Genomic DNA, 14765 nt, shown 5'->3' with positions numbered 1-14765 from the left:
GCAGGAATGGTGCTGCTCGCCTTGCTGGGAAGATGATGATGCAGAATTAGGATGGGAAGCACAAAAAATTAAGCAGCATTAACAGTAGAAATGGGCAATGCTGTAATTCCACCACTGCCACCCGGGGCTGGGTAGCACAACAGGAGATGCTGTTCCAGCCCCTGGGCTTGGTGACACTGCATGCTGAGCACACGGTGCATAAAGCAGAAAGGTTCTGAGTGCAATTATCTCAATTAGGAAGACAGCTTTTATGAACAGTGGATATATTAAGTGAAGATCTATTGGTTTCTGAAATTTATGGCTTATTTGACTGCGAGGCTGAGATAAAAGCAGGTATTTGTGTTTGGCAACTGTTGATAAATAGGAGCATCCAGTGGTAAACACTGTCTTTCCTCCTCTTCTCCTTCCACAGGGCCACTTATAATGGACACTAAACAGAAGAGAAGGCATTCACTTGTCCCTCAAACTATCAAATTGAGCAAAGGTCTTGCTGACTTCCCTGTGACCACAATGTGTTGCTGAGAGCAGATCATCATCCACTGGTTTTATTGCCAATAGAGATCTATTACTATCACCTCACAAACTCCAGGTAACTTTAAAAGTAAACCTTCCAGCAGTTTCCCTCTTCCATTAGAGGGACAGTGAAGGTCATCTGTCTCCCTTGTATCCGACCCCAGCAACAGGAGAGGTTAAACAGCCTATAAGTTAACACAGAAATTCAGCAGCATCGTCGGTAGTGTTGCTATTACCAGGGCCAACAGCAAATTGCAGAGCAGCCTACCACAGAAACTGCACTGAATAGGGGAGAAAATCACCAGCACACCCAGGGCATAATGCTTCCCAGCCATCCCCAAGAGGAAGGAACAGCAGATTTCAAAGGGGACGTAACTTTCTGCTGAAGGTCCCCCACTGCTCTCCAGGGAGGTTTCAGTGCAGCTGAGCTATTATTATGTCAGCAGTTTTCTTGCTGAATCCCTTCCTGAGCATGTGCTGAAAACAGGCTTGAAATTTTTTACTAGTATTTTTTGCTTTCATTTTTCTCATCAACCTGGCTTAAAAATATCAGTAGTTGCAAACTATTTTGGGTGCTCTTCTGCAAGACAAAATGACAGCTGGAGTCACTGGGACTAAATGGGGCTTTCATATCCTGCTTTATTTATATGAATCACAAAAAGGGGAGTGATTATAGGCAAAATAATCAATATAACTCTAAACTTTGAGAGTTCTGCCATGGGATAAAACCTCACTGGAGGGATGCAGTGCAGCTCCACCACACAGAATGACAGAATGGCTTAGGTTGGAAAGGACCCTAGAGATCATCTCATCCAACCTCCCAGCCATGGGCAGGGATGCCTCTCAACCTCTTATTCAACCTGGCCTTGAACACCTCCAGGGAGAGGCATCCACAGCCTCTCTGGGGAACCTAGTCCAGAGTCTGACCACCCTTGGACTGAAGAACTTCTTCCCAAGATCTAGTCTAAACCTGCTCTCCTTCAGTTTAAAGCCATTTCCCCTTGTCCTGTCACTGCACACTCTTGTGAACAGTCCCTCTCTAGCCCTCCTGTGGGTTCCCTTCAGGCATTGGAAGGCAGTTATCAGGTCCTCCTGGAGTCTTCTCCAGGCTGAGCAATCCCAGTGCCCTCAGCCTATCCACAGAGCAGAGATGCTCCAGCCCCTGGATCATTTTTGTGTTCCTCCTCTGGACTCGCTCCAACAGATTTATGTCCCTTGTATAGTGGGGACACCAGAACTGGATGATGGTAATGACAAACATTTTTATAACCAAAAGCTGACTTTGAAGTTTGAAGTAAAATTCACCCCAAATTCAGCTTAAGCACACCAAGCAATAAAGCTAAACAATTTTTACTGCAACAGCTCTACAAACAGATACCCCCCACCCCATGCAATGAAGACCAAAAGGCAACTGGGAACTAACACAGAATGCAGGTAGCACTACCTCCCTTTCTTAAATCCATCCTGGGCCACTTGGCTTAAACAACAGGAGGCCATAAAGAGCCAAATGAGACCATCCCTAAAGTCATAAAATCTCATTTTCTGCCTTTCTGAAAGCAATCAACTTTTTACCCTTTTCACACTGTTAAATACAACTACAACGAATTTCCACAAATTATTTCAGTTTGGTTAAAACGCCTGGAATAGGTTTATTTTATCTTCATGCCAATTAGTGTCAGAAATATTACAAGGCAGTTGCTGTGGAGCTCCCTACAAGAAGGCTGAACTCAGCTGTAGATCAGAGCATCTCCACATGAGAGGAAGGGGAGAAATTTCAGCCCTCCTCTGTATGCCAAGTGTTAGGAGGAAAGACATAAGGTTCAAACCAAAGCTCTAGATCCCAAACCTCTCAGACTTCACAGCGTGCAAAATCACACCAGAGTTCTGGCTTTTGGGTTCCCTTTTTTTTTTCCACAGTGACAAAGCTGTCATAATACATAAGGCTTTTACAATCTTCGTGCAGCAAACTGGGCATCAATAAAATGTACCTCCATGTGGCTATTAAAAATCCCTGTGGAGCACTCTGAACCATCCAAACTGTCTAGGGCATAGTTTGGAAGGTCACTAGGAAATGAATTACAATAGCCAATAAGGCATGCAATTATGGAAGTAGATTCTTCTGACATTTACATTTTGCTAACTCTCAAATGTTATTTATGAAATGTGTTATTGTTTCCCTTCTGAAGTATCAGAAGATTATAAACACCTTTTAAGAGTAATATGCAGGGTTTTTAAGTCACCTCCTCCTCTGCCATAGTCTAATTAAATATATTTACTGGATGTGGAGCAGTAAATGACATCCCTTAGTATTCATAAGTAGAAAGACAGAAAACTGTCCAGAATCAGAGCAAGACTCCCAGTTGGTCAGAGGGATCTTGAGTTTAACGTTGAAGTTTCTAGCATTGGTGGGTTTCAAGGAGGAATCTGAAGAAAAAATAAGGGGGTACTGCATGAATATGTGCAAACAATTCCTCCAGAGTATGGCGGGCAGGATGGGAAGAGGTTCTGAAAGGCTCGTTTATTTGAAAACTGAATAAAGGAATGATGAAAGTTGGTGCTGTGGAATGGCTGCTAGAAAGTGGATGAAAAGCATGAAGAGCCTGGAAAAAGCCCAGTCAGGCAATGGGCTGTTAAAATAAAAAAGGCAGATTCAGTGTAGGAATGCAAAGAGAAGTGTGACGGGATCGACAGAAGAAGCTGAGAGAGCAATTTTGGCAGTCATGATGGGATTTCAAAAATAAAAGTCATATTTGTCAAGGACAAAGAGAAGGATAACAATTGAGAGACAAGATGAAGAGAGGCAGGACTGTGTTTTAACTGCAAGTATGACAATAAATGCTGTATTTCTGAGCAGTTAAGAAGCATCTGTAAGATCTGGAGTTACCCTGGATGTGACAATTGAAAACAACATCGAGTTAAAAAGGCTGCTGAATTTACAGGGCTGAATAATAGATGATGCTGATATTTTCCTCAGCACTCTGAAAAGGAGGTCAGAGAAAGACCTTTGGGAGTCAGGATTAAAAGGCTTGGTTTAGTGATGTTCATCTTGGACTGCTGGCTGAACACGTAAGAAGAGAGCTGGAGAGACAGGTCAAGATTTGAACAGGAGGAGACAAGGCTGGCACCGTTCCGTTTGACACAATAACCAAGTGTATGTTTGCAAATAAAGTAGCTCTGATATAAAGCACAACAGGAAGAAAGAGAGATCAAGGACAGAGAGCACCCAGGAAATCCCAGCTGAAAACTGCAGGGGCGGGAAAGAGAACTAGAAACTCAGGGGTGGAATCCAGAGAGGAGAGTCAGGGAGGCCAGGAAGGTCTTTATTCCAAATCAGCTGGTAAATTAACAATGCTAATGAAGTGCTCCACCCAAGATCAGTCATAAAGAGGAATTTTGGGAAGATGAGTTTCAAAGCAATGAAGAGAACAAAACCGACCTCTGGGAGCCTCTGGCCCTGGAACTGGAAGGAGCCTCAGGCAGGGACCATTAACAATCTCCTGGCCAATACCATGCTCTGGCAACCACGAAAATTCAGAGAACTAATCACACCATCTCTCCTGCTCACTGCAGAGTGAGTAGAGAGCAGATAAAATTTATTTCTCCTCTTATTCCTATTTTTAAATATTCAGAGACGCTCAGTGATAGAGACTTGACAGTTTGACATTTTATCTGCTCCAGCACATGTGCTTCAAGGAATAACTACAGATCCATAATCGTACCTCAATTTCTGGTCAAAGATGCCAGAACCAACAGATTTCCAGTAAAGTCAAGAAGTACCTTTGGTACATTTCAAATGAGGCATCTTCTGCCAACAGTAAGAATTTTCATCTCACTAAAATTTTCTTTCAGCCAAGTTTAGCTGTCCTGTTAGCAATCTATCAGCATAATTAACACTGTCATTCACATCAAATGGAGAAGAGCAGCAAATCCAGGGGTTATGAGCACAAACCTGGTGAAGTCTCAGAACGACTTGGGAAACACCTTATAGGTGCTTTAGCAACAACTCTGAAAAATCTGCACGTTATAAGGTCAAGGGAGCTTAAAATATCAGGAAGATGGGCAAGATATAGGCAGCTAAAACGGGCTGGATCCTATCAGAGGCATAAAATCATCTCACAAGAAAAGAATAATTTGAGGTTGGCAGGATTATCACCACCCACTACATGTATTATTTATTTAGACATCATTAAGAGTTAAAGCAGAAGCACAATCACGAGATCTGTGGCCAGCATGAAAAGGCAAATTAATTTAGTTGTACAAAATGCTACAGATAAGGTCTGGTCCCCCTTCCACAGAACAAAGAGGTATTACTCAGTGAGTAACACCTTCTCAGGTAGGTAAACCCTGCTCTGCACAAGAGTCACGTAATCCTCCTCAAAGATAATAAAGGTAAGGGATGGATAATAAAAAATGAGAATAGATAATCAAGATTTTATTTATTTATTTATAGTTTTCCTCCCTGGATTTCAGACTGACAGCCTGAAGAGAATGGCTACAGATTAAATTCATAAAACATGAGTATTTAAACACGGCACTACTGTAACTTGATCATTTACAGTATTTCTAGGAATTACCCAAACCCATAGGCTGGGCCAAGCTCTGCATTTTGATCAAGATAATGTGTGAATATTTCTGAAGGATGAGCCAATCTCTCCAAAGTAAGAGACAACGCCAATCAAACTCACTTTTAGGGTGCTGCGTAGGACACAATAAGAAAAACTGGTGAAATGGCTGTCACCTTCATAAACTGGGCTGCAATCCACCTGTTTAGGGGATTTCTCACAAATAAACAAGATACTGATATAGGTCTACCATGCTTTTTGGAACCTAGATGAATTAATAACAATAGCTCATTGAGAAGTACATATTGCTGTGTATTCTGGCAATTTGCATATCCACGAGCTAATATAAAATTTTATTTTAACAAAAATAACTCTTTACTTAAAGCCAAATGGCAATATTTTGCTTTTATCTTAATTCTGTGCCTGGGTTTTCCATTAAAAAGTCACCAGGATTTTGCAATTAGAGAGAACAAGAGTTTAAAGATGAACCTTATTAGATGAACGTGGAAAAAAAAACGTCTCCCCAAGTATTTTACAGAATTTAATTACTATTTTTAAATACATTTTTGGAAAGCAACCTACAGGAAACAAAGATTTATTGGTACATAAATAAACAATGAGACAATTACAGCCTCTTTATGGAGCCCATATTAGTCATGCACGTCTAATGAAGCATTACTAAGCTATCACAGGGAGATAGCCTGATGTGTGTGATTAACAAAATAATATTCATAAATAGCTAATGAACAATGATGGTCTTTTAAAATTTTTGCATATCCTGCTATACTGAGAGTTATGGGTTTTTGTTGCTTTCTAAGGAACACATTAACCACTAAGTTCTACCCTCAAAGGGAGAGTATTAAATAAGACAATGCAACTATTTGCATTTTTGTCTTCTAGATGCCATTCTTTTGAAAATATGGAAGAATTCTCATGGAAGTCTACCAACCAAGAATACATTCCAGCTTGGGCTGTCCTGTGTTTGAAAGATGCCACCTTGAGATGCCACCAGGGTGCAGGGGGAATATGACAGAACAACTGGTCAAAAATTGTTTTCATATAATATGCAGCCATGAAATCTCTGAAGTGGCATTAGGCAGAAAAAGTCTGGGGTTTGTAATATTTGTGGTAGGTTTTTTACCTTAAAAAAAATATGAATTTATGTGTTTCCTTCAGGTGAGGTATATACTTGGCAAACATTCTGGAGAAGGCAAGTGGGATGGATCACCAGCATATGACAGTAGACAAAAAAGGTACACTTGGAAGGAAAAAATAGGGCCAAAGTCCATGCATAATGAGAATTTTTGGCACACAGCAGGAGGAAACCATCCCGTTAGTCAAATTAAATAGAATTTTGTATTATACAGCTTATGTTAGGACTTTGACAGCAGGCTCCTCCAGTAGATGACTGAGTGTATACAACAGTACACACAAACTCTGCTACTCAAGGCCTTCTACTTCATTCTGAATACACTGACAAGTGGTATTAAGGGACTTATTTAGATTAATTTATGGAATAGAATGATGAAATGTAAGAGAGGAATGTTATTTCTGTTACAGTGCTATAGATGAACTAAATTGTATCATATCTACGGTGCAAATTCACAGCAAATCCTTCTCCTGTTTTTCCTGAAATTCTTCCAAAAGTATATTCCATCATCAACCTAATCTGCTTCATGGATAAATTTATTAAAAGGACAGAATTCCTGATGGCTGGAATAACAGCATTATTAAAATCAATATTTTTTGATGAATATTAGGTCTGGAACATATTAAAGAGAGCTATAAAGTATAGAGGAAAAAGTCTTGCTTATCATTTTCAGTAGTAACCCAACTACAGCTCTTCATCTGTAATGAATTATGGAGCAATTTCCCTAAATCAGCTGTATGAAGTCAGCTATGACACTGCCAATTTTAAAAAAATTTGCTAGTTTTGAGCTGCAAATTGATTTCTTATTGTGATAAATTAAAATCCAATAATAGCCTACAAGATACTAAAGATACAGAAGCTTAGATTTTTACAGAATATTTTTTCTCTTTTTATATCACATCAGACAGCCAGTGTGGCAGACAAGATAGCAATAGCCAATGATAAAAATTACCTCCCTAGAGAGGTAAATAACCTTTCCAAATAAACAATAAATGAGCACTGTGGCCCAAAATATCCTTTTGGGAATTCCAAAATCATGGAAATACAACTAAGGAAGACAACACTGAGGGTCAGGGAGGGCTGTTAAAGGAGCAGAAAGCAAATGCCAGATTTTCCAGGTTGCTCCCTATTAAGGGTTTATTTTTCAGACTGTTGCACCAATGTGAACATCAGCCTCCAAACTTTATAAGCTTTAAAGTTTAATGGATAGCAGAAGATCTGTGTAAGCAAAACATAACCTTTTTGCAACCCTTTTGGCTCCCTTCCCATCAAAAGAGCACCTGTACATCCCTAGTTTTGCCAGGATGGGGGATTTTCCTTGTTGCTTCTAAAACAAGAATGGGTTTATTAGTGTCCTGCATCACCTAAGTCCATCATCCTTTTTTTTCTTTTACAGAAGGGTCATGTAACACTATTTCAGCTTTCTTTGGAGTGACTTTAGCACACAGACACTGATGTGAGACCACAAAGATGGTGTTATTTGCTACTGTGACAACTGACATCTCTTGGCCTTACACCACAAAGAGCCAAAGCTGGATGGATGAGACACAGTGCACCATCCCTAAATATCTGTCTCTTGTGCTGTAGAAAGCACCTTGCCTCAGCAGTGTTTCTGCAGGCTCAGAAAGCCTCTTGGGCTCTGTCCATGCCCTGTTGCTGATGTTAACTCATGTATTTCAGATGTTGAAACTGTCTAGGACTTTTTTGGTAATGAGATGACAACTGTAGGCTGACAAAGCAGAGGCAGGCTGGATAAGACTGACTATGAGAAGAGCAGAACAAGGACATGAAATTTGGGAACACTAACAGAACCAAGCTGGGGAAAAAGCCAAAGGGATGGTGGCTGTGAAGAACTGTGAGAGGAGTTCATGCTTCAACACTTGGCACAGAAAGCACCATTCTCCTGCTTTCAAAACAAGACATCAAAACTGATGCTGAAAGCTCTCCACATTCCTCTGTCACAGTCCTGTTTCAGGAAGGACAAGTCAATACTTCTGTCCACTGAGGGGCAGACATCTGGAAGAGGGATTTAAAGGTTTTGGGCTAAGCCTCAGTGAGTATAGTAACTCTATCATCCTTCTAGTAACCCTGTTATGTCAGATTTAGAGTACAGGGTGTCAAAGTTATGAAATGAAGACTTATCTCACGTCCCCACCTCCCTAGCTGCAGATAGAAGAGTGTACAGGACACTGTAGGAAAGGCAATTTGGTTAAACCACACCTTTGTTTCTAGATACATCCCATTTCCCCTCCTTTTTTTTTTTTAAATGAAAATAAATCCCATGTTTGTGAAACATTCAGAGACAAATACTAGAGGACAAGTATCTCTCTTTCTTCTTTATTTTCCCAAGAAAAGATTTTAGTCTTAGGAATATAACTGTGGCCTCAATTTGCAGTTGAAAAAAAAAGGAAACAAAACATCACCATATTATTCAGTGTATTACAATATGTTCTGTACACTGAATGAAGCTGATCTTCTCCAGCCAAAAAAAAAGTATGTCATTGTCATGGCAGAGTTAAGTACTACCCCCACACCTATCTATTAAAGGACCCAACCACGACTGCACTGGAAGCCCTAATTGTGGCATTTCCTATCTTCTGAGCACAGGCTGTAACCTCAGCAATGTTCTTTTAAACACTGCTTTTGTTGGAATACTTTCCACATGCTGTACACAACACATTCCCAATGAGCTTTTCATTACTAACTACTTGTATTATGTATCAGTCAGCTCAATGACATTGATTTTCTAATAATATAAATTAACTGGCAAAGATAATTTCATCTATCATCAGTAGGGTTTTACTTCTGGCATCATGTTAAATAGTTAATCTTTGAAAAGATTAAATCAAGTGCTTTTTAAAATTCAAGGCAGAGCTTAAACTGCTATAAAAATCTTCTTAATGAGGATTAAAACAGTTTGTGTGTTGTGTCTTTATATCTAAGTACTGTAATGTTTTGGTTAGGTTTCTTCTTGCACAGCAATTTTAAAAATCAAACATGATACTGATGGGAAAACCTGCATATGACATGGAAGTCTCCTGCAGCTTCCTCACCCAGATGCTACTGAACAGTCGCTGCTTGGCATCCTCAAATAGCAACCTCCAACTTTCCAGCACCTTCTACCTCCAATCCCATGCAACATAAACTTTTTCCCATGGCTGACAACACGAAATCTCTGATTCTTACCATTACTGTGTACCTCACAGAAGACCATCATTGCTGTTAGTAGGAGTATGTCACATTATGGTGACTACAGCTGCATTCACACGGAATTATGGACCTGACAGAAGTTCTTGTCACCCCCCTGGGACATCCCAGCTAAGTGTGTGCTGCTCCCAGGAGCTGCCCAGCTCCCAGTGCCCTTCCTTTTCTCTTCCTAATTCAGGCATCAGTGGGGAAAACAAGCTTCCCTCTTTTGGGGTTGTCCACAGCTCCATGTTCCAGCTTGTTTTCTTCCCTTTAGCCTCCTATGACACGAGGAGCCCAATCCATGGCAATCCTAGTTTCTAATCCTAATCTCTTGTCATGAGAATCTCAAAAGTCACTTAACCCATACTGCCATGGAATCCCAAGCAGCATCGTTAGGATGAGTGCAGTTGGGCCCAGGCTGGATGAGAAAACCCACATGGGCACAGACACCAGCCTGTACCATGGACTGCTAAAGTCTTCTGCAAACAGGGGCCTGATATTTCCAAGAAGCAGTTTTTGATCTGGCAGAAGGAAAACAAATCCCTTCTTGCCACTTTCGGGGCTCAGAGCTGTGAGTGTTTATGCATTTAAGGACCATCTGTGTACTCAAATAGTTCTGCAGAAGTGTCCAGAGCAAGGCTTTAAAATAAACTATATCCCTGTGCTGCTCTTTACACCTCAGTCATTTAATGGCCTGCTCTGACCTATGATAACCCTTTATAAGGCTTCTCAGCTGCTTCATGTGTGCTTACACTGGGGAGATATTATTGCCCAGCTAGGAAACGCTCTTAAAAAACCCAAAACAAAACATGAGAAGATTCAGTTCTGTGCCATCACATGATTATTTTACTTACCCCTGTCTTTTCATCGAAGATTTTGATTCCCCCAAAGGAGACTGTTAAGAAGATTTTTTGTTTATGTTCTCCTTTTGAACGAGCCGCAGCAACAATTCCCTGTTGAAAGAAAGAAGAGTTTGGCTTGTTTCATTCACCCTTCTAGGTGCCACAGCAGAGCACAAAGAGTTGCTTATGGACAATTCACCATTTTTCTAGGAAAACTAAAAAGCCTTTCCAAGAATGCTCCCCCCTCTTACTTCAGCTTTCCTCCCTTTTTTCAAGGCACCACATCTCTTTATGCTACCCAGACAGCATTTCAAATGTGCTCCTGCTTCCAACCCCTTCACTAGCTAATCCTCCATGAAATGTGTTTTCATGGAAGCTGAAGGTCATTTCTAGCACACTTTCTCCAGCTATAAGCTGTTTTGTTTTCAGGAAAAAATTGCAACAAGGAGTAGAGGAAAAAAAAAAAGCCAACAATAAACAAATTGAGCTTTTTATAGAAGAAGAATATTCTTCTCAAAATCAAAATACATCTTTGCTGTAAAAACTGGTATTGAGGGTTAGTTTATTTTTACTGATCTCAAGCTTTTACTGTGTAAGTGAACTTGCTGATACATATCTCAGCCTAAGTATAACATTAACTTTTTTTTCCACCTTCCCAGGAGCCTGCCCTGACCAGTAACATGGTACCAAGATCAAATGCAATCAGTTGCACTAGTAACTAAATGAAAATGTTTAGCCTTTATCTGCTGCTCTCAATGTCAATGTTTTATCAATCAGTAACTTATGTTTCATGACCTTCATGAGGTCACTGTTCTCAGACACGAAAATTAAAGAGAAAAATGGAGGTATTTGTCAAAAGTTAACCCAAAACCTTATGCCTGGCCTTAAAAATAATGTTGTTAAGACTCTGAAGTTTCCAGAGCCCACAACTTCACGCTGTGGTGCCTCACACACAAACGTGAATTTCTAATGCTTCCTTCCCTTAATGGTTTTAGGCATCTCTCAACATTGTTTAGATCAATCTCGCCACTTTGCAAACAGGTCTCAGGCATCTGGGATATGTGAAAATGATAATCCAGGGAGCAGAGAGACAAAAAGGCTTGTGCAGCAGAACAGTGACAACTCTCTCAAATTGCTTCTAGGAACTATGAAATGCAGAGAACTATCCAGTATACAATTAAACCAGATAGGAATAACGTGGCAGATGTAATAAATCTACACTGTACCTTTTAGAACAGATTATTTTCTCCTTGTCATAAATTGTTTGCAACTGATTTGTAAATTATCTACCAGATCTTGCTTTTAGATTGTTGAACCATAAGATGCATGTCACTCTTTGCTGTTTATTCACAAATAACCAACTTTTCCTCCCAGTTCCCCAGGACTGGAACCATGAGAGCTGTAGTGTAAAAGACCCTGTTTAGTGATTTCTCCTCCTGAAAAAAAATGTAATGGGAAATCCATCAGCTCTCTTGGCAGAGTGCTGGGTAGAGGACTGAAAGGAAAAAAAATGGGGAAAAAAATGCAGAGGATTTACTCTGCTATCCAGCTTGTAACCGTGCAGTGGGAAGCCCATGACCAACACTACTACCAAGAAAAACACAACCCATCCTTCCTCCTCAATTACTCCAGCCCTTCCACACTTCCCAGGGCCACATAAAGCATGCTTCCTCTACAGAGTTCTTATGCTCTTGGAGGGTTGTAAGACAAGACTGAGGGAAAGACAGATGTCCAGCATGCTCCAGAAAGTCCATCCTCCTACATCAGTAAGTGCTTTCAGACTCTGTCTACTCTCCAAGTTTGCAGTCTACTCAAAGTCTGCTTTTGTCACTGCTCCATTTCTTTCCCAAAACTCTGGTGACTCCTTCACCTTCTCATGCTGTCCTCTCACTGCACTGCCTCCTGATTTTGCAACCCATGAATCCTGCCATTGCAGGTGCAAGATGTTCTCCTCCTGGTGAGGGCACTAGTTCCCCCCTACATCTGGCTACCTACACCCCACACTGTCACTCATCTTCTTGCCTGTCCCAGCAGGAGGTAACAGCCAAAGGTAGGGCTGTAGTTGATTAGCACTGTCACACAAAATGTTCCAATATACCATTTTTCCTTATAGTGGTTTACCTCCCCTTTTGCATAATAAAATTACTCAATTTGCAGATGTGTTGTTTATAATTTGTGGACAAATTGCAGTGGTGTCAATCATGAATAACTACTAAACCCAGAGATAATGTATTAAAATTAAAACAGGATAAGCAATACCAGCCAGGAGCTCATGCAAAATTGACTGATATCAATACATAATTAACCCGAGCGACACTCGGTGCCACCAAAGGAGAAGGAGTAAAAGTTCAAGCTGAAGGCCCCTTGACTCCATAATATTAAACATTAAAAGTTTCACTGCACCTTGAGCTTCATCATGGAGTCTTGGCATAACTTGTCTCCCCGTGCAGCAGAAACCTCATCTATTCCAATCAGTTTTGCTTTGTATCGGACACCGTCACCTTTAAACCTCTTTATTAAAGTGGCTTCGCTGCGATCCTGACCTGAAAACACACAAGGAAAACAAGGAACAAACACAGAAGGAAAACCAGTCAATAAATACTCACAATTGAGTGGCAAATTTGGTCTAACTCCTACCTCAACACCTAAACATGCAAACATTTCAATAAAATTCGAATGCCTAGTTCAATAAACCCTTTGGCCTCAGCATCTCAAATGAATTCACAACGGAATTGTTGCCATGTAAAAATCTTGGGCATGAAATTTGCACACAAATTAGGTTTACAGAAATAAGAGATAAGCTGGAATCGCACCTTGTGGATCTGAAAACTTCTGATCTGTACAAGTTGTTTTAATCCAAATCCACTTGAGGATTCTCAATTTTGCAGACAAAACCCTAATAGAAACATGCTGCTATTTCCTCGTACGCCGACTTATCTAACTGCATCAGCAATATTTACACCATTAACATTTCAATGATGGATTATTACTTGCCCATAGACTATTGCTGCTCTAAAATCCCCATGAGAAATAGTGTCTCTTATTTCTGCTTATAGACATATACAGAAACAACAGAACTATCAAAGTCGACTCTCACAAGCTCACCTCGAGAAGCTTAAAAAAAAAGGTACAAGATGTTTCTTAACACAAAAATAATTAGGGAGTAAGATACCATAGCACTGATAAGGTCACACGATGGTGACACTACAGCAATCCATGAAAGCAACATCTCTGTCAGATAGACAAAAAGACTTTTTCCCCTCCATGTTATCTGCAGAAGAGTTTATACTGCATCTCAGCTGGAAGAAATATGCTAGTTAGGATATCAGTCTTCCTAAAATTGATTAAAGATATAATTTGCAGCTGTCTGTGGAATTTCTTGCTAAGATGTCAAAAAACCAACAATGAACTGTAAATAACTGCAACCAAACAAATTATCAACCAAACAGCATCCAGTGTACAAAGAAGCAAGAAAAAAATGTGAGGTCTTAATTTGAAGTTGCTCAGATCCAACACATTACACTAAAAAAAACCCCAAACCTGCCTGAACATGGACTGGGATTGTTAAAATTTATACTCTTACCACCTAGGAGCTCTTGCTAAGGATTTTGCCCCACCCTTCTAGCTACTACAAACAAAGAACAAACAGCTGGAGTCTGCTATAAATGAAGCATAGGTAAGACACCTATATTTAAGAATTTGGGTACAAATTTTCTTCAAACCTCATTTCTGTTTGAAAGGTCAGATTTAAGCACTGCACATGAATAAAATCTGCTTCTGTGCAGCTGGTTTTTGATAAGCAGAAGCACACAAGCTTCAGGGGGGAAACATTTATTTTGTTTTACACATCTATTAAAAGCACCTTCTTTCAGCAGTCAGTACTCGGTTCTACTTTACTTGGGTTGCACACCCACCAAGTGGATAAATCAATTGGGTTCAAAACTATGGAACTGAAAGTTTTACACTACAATTATGAGAAAAACGAGAAGCATACAGGACCAATAAAGAGCAGTTCCAAATGGAGACACTAATTTGGTTCTCCTTTCCCCAGAGTACAGCAGAGTCCATGCTGTGAACTAATGATGGACTAAATGTATGTTAAAAAATAGAGCTATTTTAAGCATATTGAGATCTTCAATTGTGTCTGAACACACAAATATTATTTCTTCCACTGAAAAATATTAGCTCAGGGCAATGTTTTAATGCCTCATTTATAGCCCCTTAAAAATAAGGCAGCTGATAAGTGTTGCTATGATAATTCAGCAGCTACCCAACTGTTTCCCTTGGTTTTTTTTTCACTCCTGCTCCCTCTAAAGAATTTAGTAGGGTTGAAACTTCATGCTCTTACATTATATTTTATTAGAAAAAAATAAAAAAGCTAATGAGACACAAATGATAAATCAGAAACTCAAGTAGTGCTAATATCATCCCCCAGGGAAATACCAAGGCAGATGTTGGCACCATCAGCTAAAAACAATGAAAACCCAGTTTCCACTTACAGCCTCCAGA

The 14765-nt window shown here is 40.0% G+C and overlaps 1 protein-coding gene across 1 annotated transcript in view; it reads right to left on the bottom strand.

Moving 5' to 3' along the window:
- The window catches only part of DAB1 (Dab, reelin signal transducer, homolog 1 (Drosophila)), a gene marked incomplete at its 5' end in the record, with an annotated part of 51674 nt that extends 38875 nt beyond the window's left edge, over nt 1-12799 (bottom strand). Inside the window, 2 exons of the mRNA XM_008943775.1 lie at nt 10269-10367; nt 12660-12799. Coding sequence (XP_008942023.1) covers nt 10269-10367; nt 12660-12799 — 239 coding nt within the window. The remainder of the gene's footprint in view (nt 1-10268; nt 10368-12659) is intronic.
- Nucleotides 12800-14765: the final 1966 nt, after the last annotated feature.

The sequence above is a fragment of the Merops nubicus genome, unplaced genomic scaffold, assembly GCF_000691845.1.
Source record: "Merops nubicus isolate BGI_N331 unplaced genomic scaffold, ASM69184v1 scaffold4637, whole genome shotgun sequence".
Taxonomy (NCBI): domain Eukaryota; kingdom Metazoa; phylum Chordata; class Aves; order Coraciiformes; family Meropidae; genus Merops; species Merops nubicus.
This window is presented reverse-complemented; position numbering and strand designations above follow the sequence as displayed.